At 43.8% G+C, this 14,006-nt stretch overlaps 1 protein-coding gene and 1 long non-coding RNA gene across 16 annotated transcripts in view; both read right to left on the bottom strand.

Annotated features, from left to right (window-relative positions):
• Positions 1-882: 882 nt before the first annotated feature.
• LOC122148943 lies at positions 883-3,166 on the bottom strand. Of its 5 annotated transcripts, none has more exons than XR_006162734.1 (6): positions 2,407-3,166; positions 2,168-2,337; positions 1,830-1,888; positions 1,669-1,743; positions 1,304-1,612; positions 883-1,198 (listed from the first exon to the last, which is right to left on the bottom strand). It is a non-coding gene; the product is annotated as an uncharacterized LOC122148943 (long non-coding RNA). The 5 variants fall into 5 exon arrangements; XR_006162736.1 differs by having other exon boundaries at positions 1,304-1,457; positions 1,550-1,612; positions 2,168-3,165; XR_006162733.1 differs by having other exon boundaries at positions 1,304-1,457; positions 1,550-1,743; positions 2,168-3,166.
• Positions 3,167-10,610: 7,444 nt separating this feature from the next.
• Positions 10,611-14,006, bottom strand: part of LOC109102267 (flavin-containing monooxygenase 5-like) — a 71,031-nt gene continuing 67,635 nt past the window's right edge. For 9 of the 11 annotated variants that reach the window (XM_042777519.1, XM_042777520.1, XM_042777518.1 and 6 more), the window contains 6 exons: positions 13,700-13,868; positions 13,407-13,549; positions 12,074-12,273; positions 11,586-11,941; positions 11,396-11,468; positions 10,611-11,321 (listed from right to left, as the gene is read on the bottom strand). In XM_042777519.1, coding sequence (XP_042633453.1) covers positions 10,952-11,321; positions 11,396-11,468; positions 11,586-11,941; positions 12,074-12,273; positions 13,407-13,549; positions 13,700-13,868 — 1,311 coding nt within the window. In that variant the 3' untranslated portion in view covers positions 10,611-10,951. The remainder of the gene's footprint in view (positions 11,322-11,395; positions 11,469-11,585; positions 11,942-12,073; positions 12,274-13,406; positions 13,550-13,699; positions 13,869-14,006) is intronic. The other 2 variants (XM_042777529.1, XM_042777527.1) reach the window with 2 other exon arrangements.

Raw genomic sequence — 14,006 nt, 5'->3', positions numbered from 1 at the left:
GTTGCAGGGTTAGTTTGTTTCAGAGCATGGCGTGCCCTTTTGATAAGGATCCTGTGGATGTAGAGGCACAGATTATACGGGGTTTTTTTCGCCGTGAGAGGGTGATAAGACCACATATCGATGTCTTTTCTTATCCTAACGAATATTTGCAGGAGCGCTATCGTTTTTTAGGGAGTCGTTAATATATTTAACAAACCTACTAAAACCACACATCTCAAACGTGACAAACCGCGGGTCAGCAGCGCTTAGCGCCGAACAAATTCTTTGTATTGCTCTGCGCTTTTTTGCTACGGGGAGTTTTCTCTACAATGTGGCCGATGCAGAGCATGTGGGAAAGGCAACAGTGTGTAGAGCCGTTCGTACAGTATGCATGGCACTGAAACGGTTTCTACACACTTTTGTACAGTTCCCTGGCCATAAACCTGTGCGCTTTGATAAAGAAGAATTCCAGAGGGTGGCAGGTTTGCTCTCAGAAATTCTGTCATCTACTTCAATGACATTTCTTAATAGGTTTATTTTGACTGCCCACACACACGTAAAGGCTACACAGACTTCTTAAACTTGTAATTAATCTTAATTTCAGGGTTCCCAAACGCGACTGGATGCATTGATGGCACCCACATTGCTATTAAAGCTCCATCTACCAATGAGGGAGACTATGTTAATAGAAGTCTGTGCATAGCATCAATGTGCAGGTAATAGCTATATTTTGGCTCCTTAATATTGGTGTTACAAATAATAAACTTCTTGTTCTCCACAGGTAATATGTGATGCAACCCACCTCATCATTAATGTTGAGGCAAAATGGCCTGGGTCTGTACATGATGCCAGAATATTTAGGGAGTCATCTCTGTGCAACAAATTTCAACAGGGTACGTTTTGTTAGACAAATGCTTGTAGTCTTTATTACATTTACAAAACACCTCAAACATTACAGGACACTTCTATGGTTACTTGCTGGGGGACAGACCGGTCTCACAGCAGAACACAGGCCAAGGTGGAGATGACAATAGGCACTCTGAAGGCGAGGTTTCAGTGTCTGCGTGGGCTCAGGGTCACTCCAAATAGGGCATGTGACCTGTCCTGATGAAGATGACCTAGAACAACACCCATTGAATCTAGCAGACCACAGAGCAGAATGCTTAGAGACATGATTTGTCAAAATCACTTTATTTAATGTGTTCCATTTCTTCATATCCTGAAATAAAAGAGACATTAGAGATTTGTATTTATTGCTTTACACACACACACACACACACACACAAAAAAAACAAAACAATTCATGTTCACATATGATTCTCACCTTAAGGCGATGCTCCAGTAGTTCTATTTCAAGTTTGGCCTTTTTAATGGCCAGCCTTTTCTCCTCTAGCTGAAGCTGTATAAGGTCCATGTCCATGTCAGTTTTTTTTAATTTGCCTTTATAGATGGACCTTATACAGCTCCTTTGCAGACAACTAGGAAGGCAAAGTAAATAAGATGGTTAAAGAAGAAAATCTGCCACATAGTAACATTATGTAAATAAGGACAACCAGGGACAAGTTCTTACACTGCTAAGATTATGTGTAGAGGTAGATGGACCCTCATCTGCATGTACATCCCCAGCTAGATTCTGTCACAGGACAAATCACTCCATCTAAAAAGCTATGTCCAGTATATGCATCATACCTCTGTGGGTCTCCCATCACTTTCTAATTCAGTCACAGCAGATGTGGTCTCTTCATCATCATCATCACCATCATCCTAGAGTGGAAATATGCAACGTTACTTTGTCTGGCAGACAAAGTGAAAGATCTTGAAGCAACTGGTTCTTAAAATGCATCACTAACAATTGTGACAGACTGTGTGGTTTCAGGAGGATCCAATAATACAATGCGTCCATCAGCAACTGCAAAAAAAAAAAAAAACAAAAAAAAGATACTCAATGTGTAAATTACTAAAGTATGACAGACACTGCATAAAGGCATTAGGAACATGCAAGAATAATAATAAAAAAAAATACTGTATACAGCATATGCTGTAAAATAGAATATGTATGCATAATGCACAAGTGAAACAATGACTGCATTTGGGAAGCATTTAGCCTTCTTCCTAATGAAAAGAGTTAATGATCGTTTTGTCCAAACGTATGACTAAATAATCATAAGTACTAATATGGTATACCTACATTGTACCAAGTCACTTGAGTTGTTGTGGGAGGTAGCGAAGTCTGACAAAGTGCCCTTTGGAATACCATCGACCACAGGGCGACCTTTATTAAGTGATAGAGCTCCTCAGACGGTGTGAGAGGAGGTGGACCCCTGGCAGTTAGATGGGCCTCAGCCTTCTTTCTATTAGCTATATAGGAAGAATACTGTAAAAGTAACTTAAGACATTGATCTTACAACAGTTAAAATAAAATATTACCTTTTTGGAGAATGTTTTTGGGTTTCATTTTGACTTGGGAAAGAGTTATTTTGGCTCCAGAAGGATTACAGCTTATAAAACGAGAGGCCTAAATATTTCTTGTCAATATACATTGCACTGTATTCTTAAGAAACTAATGTAGAGAAAAGTAAATGCTTTTCGAGTCATGCCACATGCTCAAAAAGACAATTGTTCAACTTTGCAAATTAACAAAAGAAAGGCAAGCATATTTAAAATGTAATAATAATAATAAAAAAACTTACGCATTTACTCTGTCAGTTATTTTTTGCCAAGCCAATTGTCTTTCCCTCGCATATGCAGCTGTATTGCTTTTTTCATTATAATGGGCTTGAACTCCTCATAAGCCAACATTAAAACTTCTAACTCCGCTTCGGAGAAGTACGCGGCACGTAACTTTTGGCCCTTAGTTCCCATGGTAACGCCTGAATTCGGCGTTCCATTGAAAATGCCTTTATATGTTCGCTGTGCGCGTGCATTAACTCAGGGTTATTAGCAGTAGGTTGATTAAACTAACTTGACACAGGTGTTTTGGAACCGACATACCCCGAGTAAGCAGGTTTTGGGTTAATCAACCCAGAGTTCAGGGTTAATCTGTTGGTAAATTAACCCAGCTTTCTGGATTACATTCCAGGGGGGAAAAGTACCGTGGCCGAGGAGGGCAAAACAGATTACAATTATGAAAACAAAATAACAAATTACAAATGCAAATCTAAAAAACAAAATAATTCAGAAAACATCTTGGTTACGTATGTAACCACGGTTCCCTGAATAGGGAACGAGATGCTGCGGTGACGTCACCGTATGGGAACACCTCTCGGTGTGACGAATGTCTGAAGCCCTATACCATCCCGTCAATCCTATTGGCTAAATAGCGCTTGGCCCCACCCTACGCATGCGTACACATCGTATACCTGAGTGCTGCGCTATTTCGCTCAGATTTCATGAACTGAAGAAGAATGCTATCAAGGTATGGAACGGCTGGGACCGCAGCATCTCGTTCCCTATTCAGGGAACCGTGGTTACATGCGTAACCGAGATGTTCCCTTTCAGAGGTCACTTCGATGCTGCGGTGACGTCACCGTATGGGAACCCTATACCATAACACCTGACGTACCTGATAGCTGGGATCCAAGGAAGCATCTGCTCAAGCGGAGAGAACCTGGGAGCCAGGAGCTGTCCTCACATCCAGATTGTAAAACTTGATAAAAGTGCTCGGTGAGGACCATCCTGCCGCAGCACATTTATCATCCATAGAAGATCCACTGAGAAAAGCCTGTGAAGAAGCCACTGCTCTCGTGGAATGAGCTCTAACTCCTAAGGGCGAAGCGAGTCCGCGTGCCTCATAGGCTAAAGATATTGCCTCCACCAACCAATGGGACATGCGTTGCTTTGTGACAGCATGACCTCTATTCTTGTGTCCAAAACAGACAAACAGCTGGTCAGACTCACGGCATGGGGCTGTTCGATCAACATAAGTCTTCAGCGCTCTGACAGGGCAAAGACTCAGATCTCCTGACCCCGCCTCTGCAGGGGGTAAAGCCTCCAAGACCACTTGCTGAAAGTGAAAAGGGTTCGAAGCGACCTTAGGGACATAATTAGGCCTCGGTCGCAGCAATACTTTCACAGAGCCTGGTGCAAAGTCCATGCACGAGGGCGAAACAGAAAGAGCCTGTAAATCCCCAACTCTCTTGAGGGAGGATAAAGCCACAAGAAGAACTGTCTTTAAAGTCAGGATTTTATCCGGTATAGTTTCCAAGGGCTCAAACGGATGCCTTGATAGACCTAGCAACACAATGGATAAATCCCATGAAGGAACTCGCACAGGGCAGAAAGGCCTCAGCCGTCGCACACCCTGTATAAAACGAGAGACCAGCGGATGACGGCCCACTGAAGCACCATCTATATATACGTGGTTAGCTGGAATGGCTGCCACGTAAACTTTCAGAGTGGCTGGTGTTACTCCATCAGAGAAACGGTCTTGAAGGAACTCCAGTACTGAAGCCACTGGGCAGTAAACCGGATCCATATTACGAAACACCAGGCCGTAAACAGTTTCGATTTGAAAGCATATAAGAGTCTCGTAGAAGCTGCCCTAGAATTCATTATAGTCTCGGTGGTTTCAACAGAAAGACCAGGACATATCAACTCACTCCGCTCAGAGGCCACGCCCACAGCTTCCATAGATCTGGCCTTGGGTGCCAAATCATCCCTCGTGCTTGCGATAGTAAGTCCTGTCTGAGGGGAATCTCCCATGGAGAGCCTGCTAGCAGACTGACCAGATCCGCAAACCACGGCTGTGTGGGCCACCACAGAGCCACCAGCAGCAGCTGCTCCACTCTGTCCAGCCGTATCCTGGATAACACCACTGGAATTAGACAAATTGGGGGAAAAGCATATAAGCTGGTCCTGGGCCAATCGTGAGCTAACGTATCCAAGCCTGGGGGCGATGGAGGGCATAGGGAGAACCACAGCGGGCAATGCGTAGTCGTGCTCGACGCGAATAAGTCCACTCTTGGTTCTCCAAATATTTGCCATAAAAGGCTCACCGTTTGGGGGTGCAACCTCCATTCCCCCTGCTCCAGAGTCTGTCTGCATAGCAAATCCGCTCCGAAGTTCAAACGTCCGGGGACATGAACCGCTTGAGACCAAAGAAGAATATTTCTCGCCAGCCTGCACAGGGGGCGAGAGCGTAATCCTCCTTGATGATTCAGATATGACACAACCGCTATGTTGTCTGACCTGAGTAGTACATGACGGCCGATCAGCAGATTCGAGAAATACTGGAGAGCTAGAAAAAACGCCAGTTAATACAACCTGTTTATATGCCAACCGCGTTGTGTCGCTGTCCATACTCCATGAGCTGGGCGCCCTTGACAAACAGCTCCCCAACCAGTCAAAGACGTGTCCGTCGTGACAGTCTCTCGGGAAGCACAAATCCCCAGCCGAACTCCAGCTAGAAGGAATTCGGTTGACATCCACTGTCTTATTGACATAACACACCTCCGTGTCATCGAAATCGTCCGATGCGGAAAACAACGGGGTGAAATGTTCCGGCTTTTCGTCCACCACTGAAATGGGCGCATATGAAGTAAGCCCAGACGGATTACAGGGGATGCCGCTTCCATTAGACCTAAGAGTCTGAGGCACAAATTCACCGTCACTTTGCGACCTACTTTGAAGTTACGCACGCATGACGCGAGAGACTGAACACGCGGTAGAGATAGTCTTGCTGTCATCGCGTGAGAGTCCAAGTCTATTCCCAGAAAGGTTATCCGTTGAAAGGGAATTAAAACACTCTTCTGGAAATTCGTGCATAAGCCCAGGCTGTTTAGATGATTCAGCACAAGATCCCGGTGAGAGTGTGCTTGAGTCTGCGATTGTGCTAACACCAGCCAATCGTCTATGTAATTCAACACGCGAACGCCCTGGAGCCACAACGGGGCCAGAGCTGTGTCCATGCATTTCGAAAAAGTTCGGGGAACCAGGGCTAAGCCAAAGGGAAGAACGCGGTATTGATACGCTTTGCCCTCTAAAGCGAATCTGAGGAACTTCCTGTGTCTCTTGATGATCTGAATATGAAAATATGCATCCTTCAGATCGATCGTGACAAACCAGTTGTTTGGTTGAATATGAGACAAAATAGACTTTACCTTTAACATCTTGAATTTGCTCATCCTGAGTGTGCAAGATTCAAACGGCGTAGATCCAATATGGGTCGCAAAACCGCCCCCATTTTTTTTTGGTACAACAAAATAGCCGCTGTAAAAAACCTGACTCCATCTGAGAGGGGTTGTACTTCTTCTATAGCCCCTTTACTCAGCAGAGCTGACATCTCTTGCCGCAGCACCGCGACTTCCTTTGGCTTCACAACCGTGGGAAAAATTCCGCGGAAAGGGGGCGGGCCTTTTTGAAACTTAATGGTGTATCCGTGATGAATTGTGCGTAACACCCATTGTGAAATGCCGGGCAAGCGTTCCCACGCGGCCCAAAATAACGTCAGTGGTTTCAAGATTTCCGCCTTCTGCAACGTTTTCATATGCGTTAAAATGTCCAGGCACGGAAGACCCACGGCGTCAAAGTCGTTGCGTCTCGTTGTGTATAATCCTGAAGCGTGTCCACGGCAGGAATTAATCCAACAAAATGAACATCGGGCTCTACCGCTAGCGAAAAAGCGGCGGCTGTGTGAGCCGTCATAAACGGGCCGTCTTTGCCAGACCCTTGGACCGTCCCTCGGATTCTGAAGGCTGAATTGCGCAGAGTGTCTGAGGGAACGCCCGACATGGTAGCTCGATCCAATGCTGCTCGAAGCGCCCTTTGCGGCGAGACAGTCAATGTTTGAGCATGGGGACTGCAGTGAGAGGGTTGGATGCGCAAAAACGGTCCAACAGCGCTCTCTAGTTGAGGGCACAGTCCCTGGCAAGCAGCGAGAATATCAGGAGCTGCTATTAGGGGCCCGAGAACGAGAGGCATTAGCCGTCGAGCTCAGGTCTAACCTTTTCCGCTGTCGCTGGCGAGCCGGTGGAAAAGCCTTAGGACCCCAATCTTTACGAGGGGGCGCCATAGGTGAAGGCTCTTCTCGTGAGGCAACCCGTTGGCGGTGAGAGGAGGTTGAGCGAGACCGCGCGGGCGCCTGCTGCTGTTCAATCACCCTGGGTCTGCGAGGAATCAGCTGGCGGAAGGCGGCTGATTGCTGTTTCGCTGCCCTAAATTTATCCACCAACGAAGTGAATGCCTCTTCACAAACAAACCGTCCTTAGAAACAGGGGCGTCCATGAGAAAAGATTTGTCCTTTTCTTTGATGTCGGTGAGATTAAGCCAGAGATGGCGCTCAACCGTTATCAATCCAGCCATAGAATGGCCCACTGCTCGAGCAGTATGTTTGGTAGCGCGTAGCGCCAAATCCGTTGCTCGCCGCAGCTCTTTCACAGCCTCGGGTGTGATACCTTCCCCCTCGTCAAGTTCCTTTAAGAGCTCCGCTTGGTAGGCCTGGCGGACCGCCATAGAGTGGAGCAATGCAGCCGCCTGGCCTGAAGCCATGTAGGATTTCCCGACGAGGCTGGAAGTGGCTCGACACGCCTTTGAAGGAAGAAAGGGACGAGACTTCCATGCCGTGGCCGAATTAGGCCCGAGATGTTCGGCGAGAGTCTCTTCCACCGGAGGCATCGCTGTATAGCCACGGTTCGCCATGTCAGAAATGGTGGCGAAATCCGCAGCCACAGCGTTAGTAATGCGCGCCGAGTAAGGCTGTTTCCAGGACCTCGAAACCTCCTGGTGGAGGTCCAGGAAAAAAGGCAAGGGCCTACGGGGCTGCGCAGGTGTACGACTAGTTAGAAAACGGTCATCCAGCTTCGATGAAGGTTGGGCCTCGGCCTTCTCAACCTTCCAATCCAGTCCCAGCTTACCCACCGCGCGAGAGACCACGTCCAGAAACCAGGGGGAAACACGCTTCTCCTGTCCGCTAGGAGGGAGAGGGCTGCAAGCATCAGCCATGAAGTCCTCAGACTCCGAGGCTGCGGTGGATAAGACGTCATCATCATACTGTCCACAACCGAAGGAGATAGCATCGTATGCCTCCGGGGTGGGCTGTAAACCCTCATTTGATAAAACGACGGGTTCGACAAAGCTCGCTTCCTGCACTTGGGTAGGGGAGAGCGAGCGACGTGGAGAAAACTCCAGCGCAGCGCTGTCCTCGTAGTTCATGTCGCACATGTCTCCCCAAGCCATCGCCTCGTGCGGTGCCTCGGCAGCCGCAGAAGTGACACGGCGGGGGTTGAACGCGGGGGCAACCTTAGAAAATACTTCTACCCTCGAGCGCAGTACTTTAAGCCGCAGGCTATCACAATGGGGGCAAGAAGAAAGGCCACTAAGCGCTGCCTGTGCATGATGTAAGCCCAAGCACACTACGCACCTTTCATGAGTGTCTCCCTCATGAAAGGTTAACATAAATTTATGTCATTCCCCTCAATTGTCCAGAAATTCGGGATTGGGAGAGACCAATTTCTCCACTACCAACAGCTTAAATTTTTAATTCAAAGTAAAATAACATACACTAACTAACACCTACAGCCTTCTAAAATAAGTTATAATTTATTAGAGATAGGCAAACCACCCGATTGGAGGAAAAACGTATATCTAAACTCTACAGCCTCATCACTTCATCTAACCCCACAATAACCCTGCCCAAAGGGGAAGTGGGGAAAGTGACCTCATGCTATCCTCGACCCGGATTTCTGGACGCAGATCTGCAGGAACACCTTTTCTATGACCCACCAACACCAATTTACAACTCATACAATATAAAACTATCCACAGAATCCCACATCACTCAGAGGTAAACTATTTAAAAATGAAATTATCTGACACAGACATTTGCTCACAGTGTACCTACTGGGAGCACAGACCACCTATCTCCACGCAACCGGGCTCTGCCAGCCTGTTCACTCTCTTTGGACCACATTAACCAAAACACACTATCTTCGATCCTGGACTGCAGAGTCCCACTGTCTCCTGCACTCTGTCTCCTGGGAGACACTTCAGAAACCTCTATCCCCTTCCAAATACAAAACCCCCAGTTCTTTTCTTGTCTCTCTAGCAATCGCTAAAAAAATAATCTTTCAAAACTGGAAATCCAAATCTTCTTGTCATTTTTCCCATTGGACTAACTTAATCAACAGAATTCATTTTGACAGAAGAAACCCATAGCTCATAAAAAGAACAATATATCTGCCTTTAAAAAAAAATAAAAAAAACTGGAATCCTCTCATAACCTTTCTACAAATTCAACAGCTGATGTAAACCACGTACTTTCCCACTCACCCCCTCTCCACCCCCTCCCTCCAAACCATCCTTACCCCCCCCCCCAATATAGCTGCCTTAATAACACCTAACAGTCACACACTTACAGACATACCAATTCACACACTTATAAACTATTGTCTGTCTGTCTGTCTGTCTGTGTGTTATCTGTCTGTCTGTCTGTCTATTTGTCTATCTGGCCGTGTGTCTGTGTCTGACTGTCTGTCTTTTGTGTACCTCCCTGTCTCCCTGTTACGGCTTGTGCACTCTTTATTAATTACAAATATATGATCTGTCTTATTTTGTTATATGAATAAAAAATAAAGTTGACCTCCGAAGACGGGGGGGGGTGGTGGCTGGGCAAAAAAAAAAAAAAAAAAAGATGTGTCGTAGTGTTCCGTGGATGAACCTGGTACACGGTTCCTTACACTTCCGAAAAATCATCGCAGTTACCGCGAAGAGGGAGCGTTAACACTGACTAGAAAGAGAAGAGAAAACTGCTGAGAACGCTGAGATGATGATACTTCCTAGGGCACAGATGATTCGCTTTCCTGAAGGAAATGAAATCTGAGCTCGCTATAGCGCGAGGGCACTCAGGTCTATGAATACGTACGCATGCGTAGGCCGTTGCCAAGCACTATTTGGCCAATAGGATTGGCGGGATGGTGTAGGGCTTCAGACATTCATCACACCGAGGGGTGTTCCCATACGGTGACGTCACCTATGAAAGGGAACAAAACAATTTCAGAAAACACAATGACAAATCGGACAAACCGGAAGAGGTAGGTATAGTTTGAGACCGCGCCATTGGTTTGGGATTACTCACCAATGACTGGAAGAGACATCTGTCAAAGTATACAGAAATAACCACCCCAAAAACAGCAGAGTCCTGGTAGAAAGTTCTGAGATGGTCTTAAAGTAGCTTGGTTTAAATGTATTGAATGAATTGCGCTTTGAATGAATTGACTAAACTCTCAAATACGTTATATTGCATACTGTTTTATAATGTACTGCAATACTAAAGTGCAGATATTTGCCACTATTTGCAACAAGTAGTCATACATAGCAGAAAATCCTGCTATTTTGACAGTGTAAATAGGAATTGCACTTAGTGTAAGTATCATATTGCTAAAAATACTGCTATTTTCACTTAGAACTATGAAAATCTATAATAATAAATATGTAAAACAGTATTATTTTACATTTATTGTGTGGAGATGCTGAATAATTACTGTGTGAATAATTACGACTATTATATTCTACTATTTTCCACTACTATAAATAATTTTGTCATATATGAGTGTGTGAGAGTGGATCTGAATGATATTTAGACATGTTAATAATCATCATCTCATCTCACAATCACAAAAATACCAAACCTGGCAGACTCAGGATTCTCCAACAACTGTTTTATTTCAAAGTATATTAAGTGATGAAAATGCTGACACTTTACTTCTGTGATGATTGTCAAAACATATTAACATTACTATTTCCTGGATGAAAAAAGGTAATTATTATTTCAGGAAATATGGCAGAACACTTGTTTTGAGATTTAAGAACAAAAAATACACTTGTTTGAAAACAATGTAAAAAAAGGATTTAACATATAACTTCTTGTATTTATTATAAAAGATAATGAACTCTAAGAATTAGATTAAGAAATAATCAGGTTAAAGTGCAAACGCAAAACAGAGCAACCCATCAACAGAGTATGGGATATCTATGGTATCTAATCGCTGTTCAGAAACAGTGGGATAAATTGCATTGCCAATAAAGCAAAAATCAATGCAGCCCCTCCTGACAGGCCCAGCCAAGAAATTAAACCGAAGGATGAAGGTTCTGGAATGGACCTGGTTTTCATGGGTTTGGCCACACGATCCCACTGGGTAAGGATGGCCTGACGGGCACCACTCCAGTGCCCCGGTCCATTCAGTCGAAACTGGTACGGAGAACACGGCCCGAAGAAAACCCTCAAACCAACAGCAGGGTCCTTCAGGAGCAGCCAAGCAATGTTTGGACGGACGCCCACTTCCTTTGCTATTGAGTCTATGTAAGGAATGTGGTCCACTTGAAGGGCAGCCAGCTTGGGACTGGGGTAACTGTGGAGAGATATCCGATTAACTGTCAAAATAAAACCTGTTTGAAATGATAATTCAGGTGAATTATTAATTACCTCTTTAAATTCGCTTGAACGTCTTTCTCAATGGATTTAACCATCTTTTCAGCTGGAGGAAGATGGTTCAGTCCTGAAGAACAGGAAGTTTTTTTTTTTTTTTTAACCCATAATCATATAAAAATATGTTTCATATGATTCTCTATATTTACTTTACCTATAAAAAAAAATTCTTATGGTTGCTCATTACCTGCAATGACCCTGGAGGCCCAGCGTGCCTGTAGTTCTACAGCTGGCATGATTGGCCCATTGTTTTGAAACAGGCCCAGGATGGCCAGTGTTGGGCGTTCTAGAGATGGAGGGAAGATTCTTCTGTAGAGTTTCAGATCTCCATCAGAGCCAGAGCTTAAGGAGGTGGGGAGGAAGGGAAATTTATAATCATATCCTGTGCATAAGATCACTGCATCAATCTTCTCTTCTACAGTCCCATCATCAAAGAAAACCGTGGAGCCTTGGAACTTCTGCACATTTGATTTCATCGCCAGGTCTCCTAACAGAATGCGACCAGGGAGGTCATCGTTTATAACAATATGCTGGTCGAGGATCCTGGAATCACAAAACATGGTAAAGGTCACTGTGAATCATGAGTCAATTTTAAACTGTCAGGGCTTTACTTTAATCATCAATGATGAAAAGAGTTTGGAAGGAGTTCTTGAGGATCATGGTTTGGCCCTTCACCTGTGCACCGGCTGAAGTCCATAAAGCTTGTGGTCGTATCTCTGATTGAGGATTCTCTCCAAAATCAAGTTGAGCAGAGCTCGGGGCAGGAGCCAGTAAAACAGATCTCGAGCTCGTGTCATCATCATCATATCTAGAGGAAGCCCTCTATCAACCACGCGACCTATGACCCAAGCACCTTTCCGGGTACTCAGGAATGTCTAAGAGAGTGAGAAATAGGAAGACCAAAGTAAGCTGAATTAGTGGATAGACGAGAGTGAATTTAAATTTGTCAAAATAGTAGAATCTTAATGAGAACCAAGATAGTACACACATATTCAGAACTGAGGGGGTAAAATTGAGTTAAAAATCAGCCATAAGGACACAGAGTTTGATGACATATTGTGCATTGATTTAGCAGGAATACATGTAGAAACTTTAAAGTTGGCCTGAAATTGTGATAATCTATTCTCCCCTATTGTGACGTATAAATCAGTGAAACAGCTTCTCAAACAAACAAACCAAACCAAAAAAAGTAGGGTGGGACTTGACTTTGTCCATTTGGAATTGATTGGATCGCTGCCATTTGGTAACTGGTGTATAACAAACTACAATATTGCATAAAAATTGATTTAATGGGAAGTTTAATGTAAATAATTGACATGTACATTGTTATTAAATGTGTCATTATATATATATGTAAGCCTATATATATATATATATTGTTATATTATATATATATATTTGACGGGTCTTCTGCCACCTCTTCCCCTTTGGACATTTTTATTTCTGTTTCCTTATTTTCGGTTAATAAAAGCCTCTCCGAGGCCTGACGCCACACCCACTGTGTCTGTCGTTTGCTCCTCCCGCAACACCAGCAATTGGCTTTAGCAACTTTTATAATTTTTCATAAAAAGGGAAAAAAATCAATGAAAGAAAAAGGCAAATTCTTTTATGAAGATGAATGTCATTTTTTCTTGTTAGATAGCTAGCTAGTTTGCTGAATTACTTATGTAATTATTTTAATATTATGCTAATATATGCTAATTATGATATTGAATTGTTAAATAGTGTTGAGTGTTTAAATGTTGTTATATATTGTACCTTGCAATTCTACCATAATCCATCACTTTCTTAATATGTCCTCTTTTGAAAATTATTTCTTTATTTTGCTGTCAGAAGGTTGCAGTTATAAATATTATTAATTAATTAATGTGAATTATCAATTGGGACATTAAAATAGCACACTATCATTCAATCGCTAATCATTTCTCCATATGATTTTGACCCTGCCAAGAACCTAAGAATAGATAAAAGATCTATATTAGATATTACATTATTAAATCTCTCTTGCCTTCTCACACGCTCTGCTGAGCTCCACGGCAATGTCTCCACCAGAATTCCCAATCCCAATGACAACAACTCTCTTCCCAAGGTAAGGATCAGAGTCCTTGTATTCCCAACTGTGAATTATTGTCCCTGGGAATGTGTCAATACCTGCAGCACACAAAATTACAGTAAAAGATATACAATAAATTAATGTTTCCAAATACATATCAAATCCATTATATGAATAGAGCCATGCAGGGAATTAGTTCTACACACAGTGTTGAATGCTGTATTATGATGATAATATCAGTTGAGCACCTGGGAAGTCTGAGAGGGGTTTGATGGGCTGTGTGTAATGTCCTGCACACACTAGCACACCATCAAACAAGTCATGTGTCTCCTCTCGTCCATCTCTGTCCACAGTCACCACTTCCCACTGACCAGAGTTAGAGAAATCAGGCCTTTGTCTCACACTGCGAACTGTGGTCTGAAATTCACCCAACCACATAGAGCCTGATTGCTACTTGTTATCTTTTTATATTTATTAATAGAATAATATGATAGATCAGTGGTTCTCAAACTTTTTACTGTGGCGTACCCCCTGGGGCATTTAACATTATTCTGA

This window comes from Cyprinus carpio, chromosome A20 (assembly GCF_018340385.1).
Source record: "Cyprinus carpio isolate SPL01 chromosome A20, ASM1834038v1, whole genome shotgun sequence".
Taxonomy (NCBI): domain Eukaryota; kingdom Metazoa; phylum Chordata; class Actinopteri; order Cypriniformes; family Cyprinidae; genus Cyprinus; species Cyprinus carpio.
Note: the sequence above shows the minus strand (reverse complement) of the source record. Positions and strands in the feature narration are given on the sequence as shown.